This window comes from Chiloscyllium punctatum, chromosome 11, assembly GCF_047496795.1.
Source record: "Chiloscyllium punctatum isolate Juve2018m chromosome 11, sChiPun1.3, whole genome shotgun sequence".
Taxonomy (NCBI): Eukaryota; Metazoa; Chordata; class Chondrichthyes; order Orectolobiformes; family Hemiscylliidae; genus Chiloscyllium; species Chiloscyllium punctatum.
The window spans coordinates 19,539,198-19,551,738 of NC_092749.1; the positions used below are offsets into that span (position 1 = coordinate 19,539,198).

The 12,541-nt window shown below is 40.2% G+C and overlaps 1 protein-coding gene across 1 annotated transcript in view; it reads left to right on the forward strand.

Moving 5' to 3' along the window:
* Positions 1-8,008: 8,008 nt before the first annotated feature.
* The window catches only part of efcab2 (EF-hand calcium binding domain 2), an 89,474-nt gene continuing 84,941 nt past the window's right edge, over positions 8,009-12,541 (forward strand). The window contains exon 1 of the mRNA XM_072580422.1: positions 8,009-8,712. Within this exon, the coding sequence (XP_072436523.1) occupies positions 8,688-8,712 (25 nt within the window). The 5' untranslated portion in view covers positions 8,009-8,687. The remainder of the gene's footprint in view (positions 8,713-12,541) is intronic.

The following is a 12,541-nucleotide window of genomic DNA, read 5'->3' on the forward strand; positions in this document are numbered from 1 at the left end:
TCAAGAGTGCAGGCTATTTAGAAATGGCAGGCGACGAGAAACAGGCTGTAGAGGTGGCTCTGTTAATTAATTAAAGTATTAGCAGAATAGAGGTAAATTATGAAAATTTATGAAACAAGCAGTTTGGGTAGAAATTATAAAGGTAAAAGAAGCCACTTTGGGAGCAATTAACAGGCCCCTAACAATATACCATGTGGTATAATGGAGTATAAAGGAAGAAATAATGAGAGCCTGTCAAAAAGGTACTTTGGTAATCTTGAGACATTTGAATCCATATATAGACTGAAAATATCAGATCAGCAAAGGAAGCATAGGTTAGGAATTAATGGAATACATTTTGTTTATTTTCTTAGGACAGAGCATTTTGGAGTTGATCAGAGATCAGGCTATAATAAACCTGCTATTGTAATCTGTAACAAGATTGAATTGATTAATGATCTCACAGAGAAGGTTCTCAAAGATAAACCCTTGAGCCTCCTCTGTCATTGATAAGATCCTGACTGATCTGATTGTAACCTCAAATCTGCATTCGAGCCTACCCCTGATAATCTTTTATCCCCTTGCATAACAAGAATCTATTTACTTTCACCTTTAAAATATTCAAGGATTCTGCTTCTGCCACCTTTCCAGGAAGAGAGTTTCCAAGGCTCATGACCCTCTGAGGGGAAAAAGGATCACTTAATCACTGATTTAAATGGATGATCTCTGCTGTTTAAACAGTGACCCCTTGTTCTAGATTCTTTCACAAAAGGAAATATCCTCCCCACATTCACTCTTTGTCAAAACCCCTCAGGATCTTCTGTGTTTCAACCAAGTCATCTCTGATTTTTCTAAACTCCAATGGAAGCAAGCCTAGCCTGTCTAACTGTGTCTGATAACACCGTCCACTTGTTCCAAGTATGAATCTGGTAAACTTGCTTTGATCTGCTTCCAATGTATTCACATTCTTCTTAAATAAGGTGACCAATACTGTACTGTGTCTGGATTAAAGTGGTGCTGGAAAAGCACAGCAGGTCAAGCAGCATCCAAGGAGCAGGAAAAGCCCTTCATCAGGAATGGAGCATCTATTCATGATGAAGGGCTTTTGCCCGAAACGTCGATTTTCCTGCTCCTTGGATGCTGCCTAACCTGCTGTGCTTTTCCAGCACCACTCTAATCCAGACTCAGGTTTCCAGCATCTGCAGTCCTCGTTTTTACCCAGTACTGTACTGTGCACAGTACTCCAAAATGGTCGCAGTGGTATCCTGCCTAACTCGTGCATAATCTCCCTATTTGTATAGTCAATGCCCCTTGCAATAAAAAAATAACATTCTATTAGCTTTATTAACTAATTTCTGCACCTATTTACTTGTCTTTTGTGATTCATGCGGTAAAACACCAAAATCTTTCTGAATGCCGAAGCTCCACAATTTCTCACCATTTAGATAGTAATATTTTTTAAAATTCTTCCTGCCAAAATTGATCATTCTACATTAGATCCCAAATTAGATTCCATTTTCTACATCTTTGCCCATTCACTTAAACTATTTACTTCTTTTTGTAGCCTCCTTATGTCTATTTCATAATTTACTTTCCTACCTAACATTGTGCCATCAGTAAATTTAGCAACCTTGTCTTCTGACCCTTCATTCTAGTCATAGAATCATAGATTATACACAGTTGAGGTCCTAGCACCAATACCTGTGGCACACCACTCATTATGCCTTGTCAACCAGAGAAAGACCCTTTTATGCTTACTGTCTGCTTTCTGTTAGCCAGTTAATTTTCTATCCCTGACAATATGCTACATTACGATTGGATGTAGGTTTGTTCGTTGAGCTGGAAGGTTCATTTTTAGCTGAAAACAAACCTTCCAGATCAGCGAGCAAACCTACATCCAGAACCTCAACCTGAGCTACAAATTTTCTCAAAACTCGCTAACTCCACTACTCTGCAAGCTTCATTTTCCACTGTAACCTTTGCAGTAGCTTCTAACATTTTCCCAATGACAGATGCAAAATACATCTTCAATTCTTCTGCCATTTGCTTATTTTCATTATTAATTCTCCACTCTCTCTTTGTATAACCTAATATTCACCTTGTTAACTCTTTTTGAATATATTTATAGGCACTCTTACTCTCTGTTTTTCTATTTCTAGCTAGCTTTCTCATACAGCAGATTTTCCCTCATTTTTTCTTAGTCATAGAGATGTACAGCTTGGAAACAGACCCTTTGGTCCAACCCGTCCATGCCGACCAGATATCCCAACCCAATCTAGTCCTACCTGCCAGCACCCAGCCCATATCCCTCCAAACCCTTCCTATTCATATACCCATCCAAATGCCTCTTAAATGTTGTAATTATACCAGCCTCCACCACTTCCTCTGACACATACTTTGCTGTTTTTTTCCTATTGTCCAATCTTCTGTCCTGCCATTGTCTTTGCACAATTTTATGTCTTTTCTTTAAATATGATACTACTTTTAACATTTGTAATTAACAATGGATGGGTCCAACCCCTAGAATTTTTCTATCTCTTTGGAATGTATCTATTCTGTACATTCTGAATATCCCCTTAAATATATGTCATTACATCTCTATTGAACTATCCTTTAATCTCATTTGCTAATTTTATTTTAGCCAGTTCTGCTTTTGTGCCCTCATTATTGTTCTTATTTAAAAATTTCAAATCCCTCAAACTAAATGTAAAATTCAATCACATTATTGTTGCTATTACCCAGGGGCATCTTGATGATGAAATCACTTCCTGCTCACTCTTTCCCCATAGTCTTGCAATCCTTTTCTTTCTCAAATATTTATACATTTCATTTTGAAAGTTACACCCGAATTTGCTTCCACTACCCCTTCAGGCAAAGAGGTCCAGATCACAAAAACTCATTGTGTAAAAAGCATGTTTCATCTCTTCCTGTGATTCCTTCACTAATGATCTTAAATCTGTGTCATCTTTTACTATACAGCTAACAGTCCCAATTGTCTGGCTGGGAATGGACAACACTTCTCAACTGGTCTCAGTCTGTGCACTGACAGGAAAGCCACTTTTGAGGCACAGAGTTCAAACTATCTTTGTTGGACTGCTACAGTCCTTTACTCAGTCCAATGTTATTAAAAGAACTAAGAGAAGTAGGCCACTCAGCCCCACAAAAATGCTGTGTCATTCAACACCATCACGACTGATTCCCTAGATCAACTTTACTTTCTCACCTGTTCCCTTGATTTTCTTAGTATTCCAAAAATCTATCTAGGTCAGTCTGGAACATGCTCAATAATTTATCATAGACAACCCTCTGGGTATAACCAAATTGATGCCGGCTCCTTAAACTGCATTTGCAATATGGCAGATCTCTGTTAGTACAGTAGCTTCCAATGTTCAGACATCAATGTGGACTGTACATTATATTAAGTTTCCTACACTCCTACAGTGACTACAGTTCAAAAGTATAAAATTGTCTGTCAAAAACTTTGAGATGACCTGAGGTTGTGAATGGTTCTATATAAATGCAAGTCTTTTATTTTGCTATGATTTGCAAAAGCCAGCACCTTATGTTTGTGTGAAACAGATGGTGAGTGCACTGGTCTTGCTCAATATAAAAGCAGCTTTAATCAGCCGGATTTATAGAATCCACTGCTTAGAAGGTGAATGTGTGGCTCGTACTGAACTGTAAATCGGAGTGATTAGTACCATCCAAAATTAGAATATTGATATTTATATGCCAGTCACTGAACAATTGCTAAACAAGAACTGGCAAGTTGTTAAATGCATATGCCGGAAGACCATTGATCTGATTCCTAAAGTGTTTTGCATATACTGTCACTTTAAATTTAATTGAATTTGTAGATCTAGTGAGCTAGCTAGAGCATCTAACTGGCCTGACTGTCTTATGTGGATACATGAACTTTTGTTCAAGGAGAGTAGAGGGCATGTGGTATTACGAGGTTGTAAGTCCATGGTGAAAAGATAATAGGATATCAAAGTGTTAAGGAACAGCTTTTATTATACATAGGAGAGTAAGAAATTCATGTGACTTCAAAGGCTGGAAAAAGTTGAATGAACTTGAACAATTTAAACATTATAGAAACTAAGTTACAGGGGCCTGAACAATTCAGGCTCTGGTGAGAAATATGGTAGAATCATGTGAGAAGTTCAATAAGGCCTGTCTAGACATTGGGAACAACTTGTTGTATTTTGTTTAACTAAGTTTTGGATGTCAAGGCAGGATTTTCGCTATGCAGTAGCAAGATTAGATTAGATTACATTACAGCGTGGAAACAGGCCCTTCAGCCCAACAAGTCCACACCGACCCGCCGAAGCGCAACCCACCCATGCCCCTACATTCACCCCTTACCTAACACTACGGGCAATTTAGCATGGCCAATTCACCTGACCTGCACATCTTTGGACTGTGGGAGGAAACTGGAGCACCCGGAGGAAACCCACGCAGACACGGGGAGAACGTGCAAACTCCACACAGTCAGTCGCCTGAGGCAGGAATTGACCTATTACCTATTAAGGAGGATTATTGCTTCTTAAGTATATTAACTGCAAAGCGTGCCTCATTAATACACAGATTTCTATCCTACCATCCGCCATTATTGAACTAGATGCTGAGAAGTCTCAACATGAAAGTCAGAGTGAGTACCTGGAAACTTCCACTGACTGCTGACGTCCATGTTGGTCATTGCGCAACAGCATCTCAGGATATAACCTGCGGCTATCAGCTACATGCATCCCTCATCCACAGGCATTGGCATTCGATAATTACTCCTCTCTCAGGATTCTCATGGTACCTCTGATCTGCTTGCAAAATGTTTTGAACTTTGAGAGCAGCACTTCTGGAAACACCAGAAACTAGCATTAAGATACCGCTGCAGCAACATTTTAGGTGCTGGGGCAGGCAACAGGCTCACAGATTGGACCAGGCTGCATCTCAGGGTTGTTCACTTGCTTTTACAAAATTCAGTCATTTAGCGCACACTTGCGTCATCACAACATTCTTGCCTTGACTTGCCATGCCATGACTCTTAGCCTAGCTACAGAACCAGGCAACTTGTCTTGTTAGTCATCAGACTTTGGTCAAGGGGTGGACATTTTGCTATATGGGCAACCAGAGATTCAAACATACAGATTTAGTGCAAAAATCTTAACATCTACGAAAAATGTGAGGCTCAATATACAGTGTGAGGCATAATATAACATCCATGCCACCAACATTGTTTCAGGTTACTTTTTTCTTCTTTCCTTCCCGTTACGTCTCAATGCAATGTCGGGTACCACGACTGGAGTAGAGGGAGCCTGCTCTACACTGCAGCCTGTTGGGCTTGGAGGTTCGGTTAGGTGACCTTTGGGGGCATTTGCATCTAGATGACCCAACCAAGCTGACAGTCTCCTTGCTGGAGGCAAATGCATCGTCCTTGGCTCAAATTTCCACAGGTTGGAGGGGAACAGGTGGGGTAGAGCTGGAAGGCCCAGCACTTCTGCAGTGTCCTCACTGGAAACTTCTGAGGGGCCTGTGTGCGGTTTCTCCTCCAGCAAGTTGCCTTCTGGAGGAAGGTGCACCTGGAGTAAGGTCAAGTTCCCCTGATCCCTCTCACCTTGCTTTTGATCCTGAGGACCAATGGGTTGGTTGATACAGTGCAAGTCCAATATGCTGTCTATTATACCCTGAAAGTGCTGGAACTGGCTCTGCATGGCAACTACCTTCCTATCTATGGAAGTAGCCAGACGATCTTGAAGCGGCATGGGTCTCCATTAGTGTAGCTACACCCTTTCAGCTTCTGGGCTAAAAAGATCCATTGCCTCGCACATACCTATCTGCTGCTCCTTTGTCTCCTTATGCATTTGAATGAAGTCCCTGGTTGCCAATTCTCCTGCTTAGAACCTGGGGGTCTTTCTTACTTGGAAAGCTGTGGAGTTATCACAGTTTAGTGCTTACCAGCATATGCTCCCAAACACTATAAAGCTGAACTTATGCCTATGTCTTATTTTTCTCCAATCTTTCCTCGTGCCCTCTCTGAACCCATCTTGTCCTGTAGACTTGTCCACTCCACCCTCCTTTCTGACCTATCACCTTCATCCCCACTCCCATTCACCCATTGTACTCTTTGCTATCTTCCCCCACCCTCCTCTCTGACCTATCACCTCCATCCCCACCCCCATTCACATATTGTACTCTATGCTACTTTCTCCTCACCCCCATCCCCATCTCATTTATCTCTCCACTCTGCAGGCACCTTGCCTCTATTCCTGATGAAGGACTCACATACGGATGAGGAAGGACACCACTTCGACTGGGACAACACATCCATCCAAGGACAAGCCAAATAAAAACACGCACGAGAATTCCTAGAAGCACGGCATTCCAACCAGAACTCTATCAACAAACACATCGAGTTAGACCCCATCTACCATGTTAGACCCCATCTAGAATGTCAATTTTCCTGCTCCTCAGATGCTGCCTGACCTGCTGTGCTTTTCCAGCACCACTCTAATCTAGATGTTGCTTTCTCAATCCTATTTCCACTAAACTACTGACCAGCCAACTTCTCTCCTGGCTCCAAAATAAGACAATATTATGAGCAATTCTCCCTCTTCAGATACTGTCCCCTTACCCTTCAAATCTGCCATTGTGTTTGGAAATATTGTCACTTTCTAACCTCTCTATCTTCTTCACAGTCTGTGGAACTGTTGTCACTTCCTAAATTAAGATCCACCTTTCCTGGATCACTATGATTGAATCCCTTCAGTCAGGTTTCTGTCACACCATATTAACTTGCATCAAAGTTATAAGTGAAAGACTGTATGACTATAGCAATGTTAAATTATGCCCTGTCTTCTTTCTCAATCTGTCAGTTGACTTACATGTAAGTTGATTGAACTATCCTCTTCCAATGACTCTGCTGTCAGGTAGACAGGTAGGACTTCACCCACCTGGTTCCAAATTTATATATCTAGTTGCAGCCAGAATATCACATTGGCTTTTTCTTTCCACTCACAAACCATTACCTTTTGTGACCTGCAGGAATCTATCCTTGGCTCTCTCCTCATTCTTTTCTACACAAGATACCCTTTGCAACATCATCTGAAAATATATTAATTTCCAGATGTATTGATGATATCCAGCTGTCCTCACCAGTACATCTTCAAATCCCACTATGTCTCTAAATTTTTGTCTGACATCAATACTGGATGAACAGTAAATTCCTCGAATGTTGAAATGATTGCAGCCATTTACTTTGGTCCAATCAGTGACTTCACCTCTTTGCCAAAGATCCTAATTCCTCCCTCAAGAGACTTAACCACATTAGTGTTGTATTAGACCCCAAGGTGGGCTTCCAACTACATATTTACATAGATATGTAAATTACTAAGATAATTTATTTTCACTCATCACTCAGGAGTTCACCTGCTGTTGAAACTCTTATCCATTCCTTTTTCATCTGTAGATTTGATTAATTCCTTTCTGCCTGGTGTGGTTCCTGTGTCTTAACTCACACCAAATCCTGTTATGACATCAACCTTGCACTCACTGACCTACGCTAGTTCACTATTAAGCAAGACGTTGACTTTAAAGTTCTTATTCTTGGTTCAAATCCCTTCATAGATTTATTCCTATTTCTGTAATCTTTTTCGACCTCACTACCTTCTACAATCTCTACCCACCTTTAATTCTGGATTTTAAAGTCCCAGACATTAATCATTCCACCATTTGTGGTTGAGATTTTAATTACCAAGAACCTAAACTCTGGAATTACCTCCCTCTTTGTCTCTCTAACTCTTTTCCTTCTTTAAGATACAGCACTCCTTTATTATCTACCTCTTTTTGACCAAGAAGCTTTTGGACCTTTGCCCAAATATATTTTTATGTTGCTTGATGTTTCAGAGTGCCCCTGTGAAAAACTTTGTGGTGAGATATTAAAGATTCTGTGTCAATATATGTTCTATAATTGTTTAATTTAAAGGATAAAAGACATTTTGTTTTAAAATCATGAGAGCCATACTACACTAGGTCAAGGTACAAATGCATGTTTACATCTTTCCTTACCTGCTGTTAAGACAGAAGATAACAAAAAAGTCAATAACTTTGGTATATATGCAACTTGCCTTCATTACACTAAAATCCTCCAGGGTGCTCACAAATAATGGCAAAAGAGACAGCAATTAAGAAGTGGACGTAAGGACAGGAGGTTGTAAATTTGATGGAAAGATCAAAAACCAGGGGCCATAGATTTAGGATCGGGGCAGGACGTTTAGATGGTACATGAGGAAAACAGGTTTCAACCAGAGAGCGTTGAAAATCTGGAACTCTCTGTCTGTGAAGGTGGTAGAGGGAGGTATCTAATCTCACTGCAGAAGAATTTAGATGGACAATATCAAGGGACACAAGACTATGGGCCGAGTGCTGGAAAATAGAATAGTTAGGTTCATCCTGTCAAAAACAAGCTCCTAAGGACAGAAGACCTAATCTGTACAGTAGACCTCTATGAGGGTTTCAAACAGAAGGAGAGAGCGAGAGATCAAGCTGGACACGATTTTGCAGGCAGTAAATTTGTTAAAGCACCTTTGTTACAAATGTCAACGCTGCAAGGGAATAAAAAAGAACGGGGTTTCTGCAACAGCTTGTCCCATTCCTTCCCTTCTGATTCACGGCCTCCTTGACAACAGCGCTCCTTAGCAACCGTCCGAAACAATATGGCCGACGACAAAGAAGCGGCAGGTAAGCAGCGGCTTGGATAAAGGACGGCGATGGTGATGGTGCAACCTTAATAAGACTCTTTTTTTTTAAAAAAAAGAACATCAACAACAAGGGACTCTTCAGGCCCGGAGCTTAATTCCAGCTCAATCTTTTCCGCTCAGATTCAAGATGGAGCCCAGCTGGAGACCTCCCAGTCTTTGTTCTGAGCCCAACCCTGAGAGGACGATTTGTGTGGAAAGAATTTTAACCCATAATTTGTAGAGAGTCTGTAGCCGTCTAGTGTTTTTTGATTTGTTCTCTCTCAAAAAGATCACGGGTACACTATATTAAAACTGGCGGAACCTGAGTTTACCTTTTCAAGAGCGTTAAAAGCCATGGAGTCTTGAAATCAATGTCAGCGACCATTTGAGCGACATATTGAAAAATAATCATCTTTTTCCAGATTATAAACAGAAACGGTACTTTCGTTCAAAAAGGCGACAAACGAGTTTATTTAAAGTCCAGCCTGCCTGGTCACAATTTAACGCAATAAACATAGAGACTGCTGGAGAGTCTCAACAGATCTAGCAGTATCTGTGGAGGAAAAGCAGTTAACGTTTAAGAGCCCAATCACCCTTCCTCAGAAGATTTAGTGCATATTATTTTGACAATTCATTTCCGATTTAAAGGACTTTTACCTTTGAGTTTATTTTTGTAGGAAATTGATTGTTTTAGCAGCAGCCCTACTTTAAAAAAACACCCGTTTATTGGTATTTCGTGAAGTAAATTAAACATAGCTTGTAGTTTAAAAATGCGCAATTTTTATATTGCATACAGCTGAAGAAGGGCACTGTCGTGATTTTTTTTTGCTGTGCAGGACCATCCACAAGAATACCACTGTAAAGGAGAAACTGCATTTATTCTGTACGAGGAGACTCCTGATTGATGAGCAACTGGCCTCCCAAATGGTAGATGCATTGCAATGGAAAATGCACCAGTTCAATGATGAGTGACAGTTAATTACCAAGATTTGTTTACATTTTAAACCAGACAGATTATCTTTGACTGGTCAAGATATTTCCCTGATAAATGAACCAGAGAATGGCCATCATTATTCTATTCTGGTTGAAACACACACAGTGTGTGTACATGTTCTGGATTAGTGGTGCTGGAAGAGCACAGCAGTTCAGGCAGCATCTAAGTAGCTTCGAAATCGACGTTTCAGCTACTTGGATGCTGCCTGAGCTGCTGTGCTCTTCCAGCACCACTAATCCAGAATCTGGTTTCCAGCATCTACGGTCATTGTTTTTACCTCGTGTGTACATGTTCGTTATGTCTATAAAGACTAGGACCCTACAGCTTCCAGTGTGCACAGGTATGCCACTTTGCAAACCTGACTAGCATTCCTAAAATAGGAACAAACTACTACAGATGCTAGAACCTGTGCTGAAAACAAGAAATACTGGAGATCACATCAGGTCAAGGAGCAGACGTAAAGAGAAAGCAAGTTAATGTTTTGAGTGTAAATGACTTCATCAGAGCTGAAGTGTGGAGGGGACAGCACTTATGCAATAGGCTGGGTGGTGGTGGGGGGGGGAGGTGGAGTGCTGGGGGAGAAAGGATGTTGATACTTAATCTGAATTATCAACATCTTTTCCCCTCCAGCACTCCAACCTGTCTGCTCCCACTGTTGCATAAATGCTGCCCCCTCTGCACTTCACTTCATCTCTGATGAAGAGTCATCTAGACTTGAAACGTTAGCGTGCTTTCTCTCCATGAATGTTGCCTGACCTGCTGTGATCTCGAACAATCCTAAAATATTTGACAGTGTAATTCTTTGTGCATTCATGATCATGTAGCAAATGTTTTCCAGTTGCAGACTCACATGTAGTATTTGGCACCATGTTTTGAATTTTTCAAACATGGACTGGTTTGTTACAGTCTTGTTTGCTGCAACAGCCAAAATGGTTTGTTGTTTGATATGATTTGCCAGGTTTTGGGACACACGGCCCATACAGCTAGCACTACACTGACACTGAAATTCATTTACCACGTTACTCAGTTGTGTAATGTGATGAACATCTTTTTAGCTTGATGGCAGAACGCATGTTAGTGGCGAATAGCCCTTATGATACCACTGCATTGTAGTAGCTTTCAATAGCTAGCATGCTGATCAAACCTTTGAGATATTGTACCCTTTCATCTAAGCTGGATTACTCAGAGGACCATGCAGTCAGAAACAAAAATGGAAAAAGTGCTGGTGACAGCCATTCTCTGGTTCATTTCTCAGAAAAGTGCCTTGACCAATCAGAGTAGTCTTGCTTGATTTAAAATTTAAATAGATCTTGGCATTTAACTGTTAGTCATCATCTAATTGGTGCATTCTCCATGGTAATGCTAACAGGAATCAATTTGCCAACCAATCAACATTGTCCTCATACAGTATAAATATTGTTTTTCTTACATTATTCTTGTGGATTGTCCTGAGGAGTGCAAAATGTAAAACCTTGAAAAATGTGTCCTTTTTCAGCAATGTTCTGATTCTGTACTACTAAACAACTGTTTCTATATCACTGTTAAGAAAAGAGCTGCATGAAATATTAAATTTCACAATTTATATTTTACCATTTTATTCCCTCCTTTGCTGGTAGTATGTAATTCATTTTAAATTCCTTTCTTGAATAACAGTCAGAGACCAGAAGCTGAAGAAAAGCGAGCTTCGCTATTCCCAAAGCAATAAAAAACAATTTATCTTGTTATTTCTGTGGGGTTTTATAATCTTGCCAAACAAAATTTCACTATTATCATATTCAATGGTGTTGATGTAGAGTGTGGAATTATTTCAAAGGCCAAAATATGTTGTTTTCTCATACCATTAACAAAATTGTATCACAAATGATATAAAATAAAATCAAAGGAAGAAGCATTTCCACCCCATCATTATTTTGATGTTATTATCATCCATTTGGATGGGCTGAAGATATGCTTTCTGCACACTTCTAACTTGAATTCATTTAACAGTTGGTGTGTGGTCTTCAGAAATTGAAGTGGTAAGGTATATTTACTCCTCAGGCCTCCCAATTTTTCCTATCCACCTGAAAAAACCTATTCAATCAAATAAAGCCACTGAGAAATGAAATAAAATCAGTCTGGATGCTCTATTTCTTTATTTTGCTGACTGAGAAAGATCTCACAATTATGTTAATTAGAGCTCCAATTCAGTAAAGTATAATTTTGGTCATTCTCCCTAATATCTTCAGAGATATTTGAGGAACTAGACTTGAATATCTACAAAGGCGATCACGGGTACTGTCCCACTGGTAGTATTTTCGGCCCGAATAAACTTTAGCTGCTTTATCAATTACCTTCAGCTGCAAATTCAGAAGTCAGACTGATTACATGCATTTGCAACTCCTTAGATAATGAAATATTCTGTACCTGAATACAGCAAGACCAAGGCAAATTCAGGCTGGAATTGAGAAGTAGCAAAGTGGAGTCACAAGTAGACAGGATGGTAAAGAAGGTGCTTGGCATGCTTACCTTCACTGGTCAGAATAGGATACAGGAGTTGAGATGTCATGTTGTGACCATAAAGGACATCGGTGAGGCCACTTTTAAATTATTGCATACAATTCTGGTTGACCTTCTATAGGAAGGATGTTGTTAAACTTGAAAGGGTGCAGGAAAAATATACAAGGATGTTGCTGGGACTGGAGGGTTTGAGTTAGAGGGAGAGGCTGAATAGCCTGGGGCTTTTTCCTTGGACCATCAGAAGCTGAGGGGTAACCTTATCAAGGTTTACAAAATCATGAGGGACATGGATAGGGTGAATAGCCAAGGCCTTTTTCTTAGGGTAGGGCAATCCAAACAT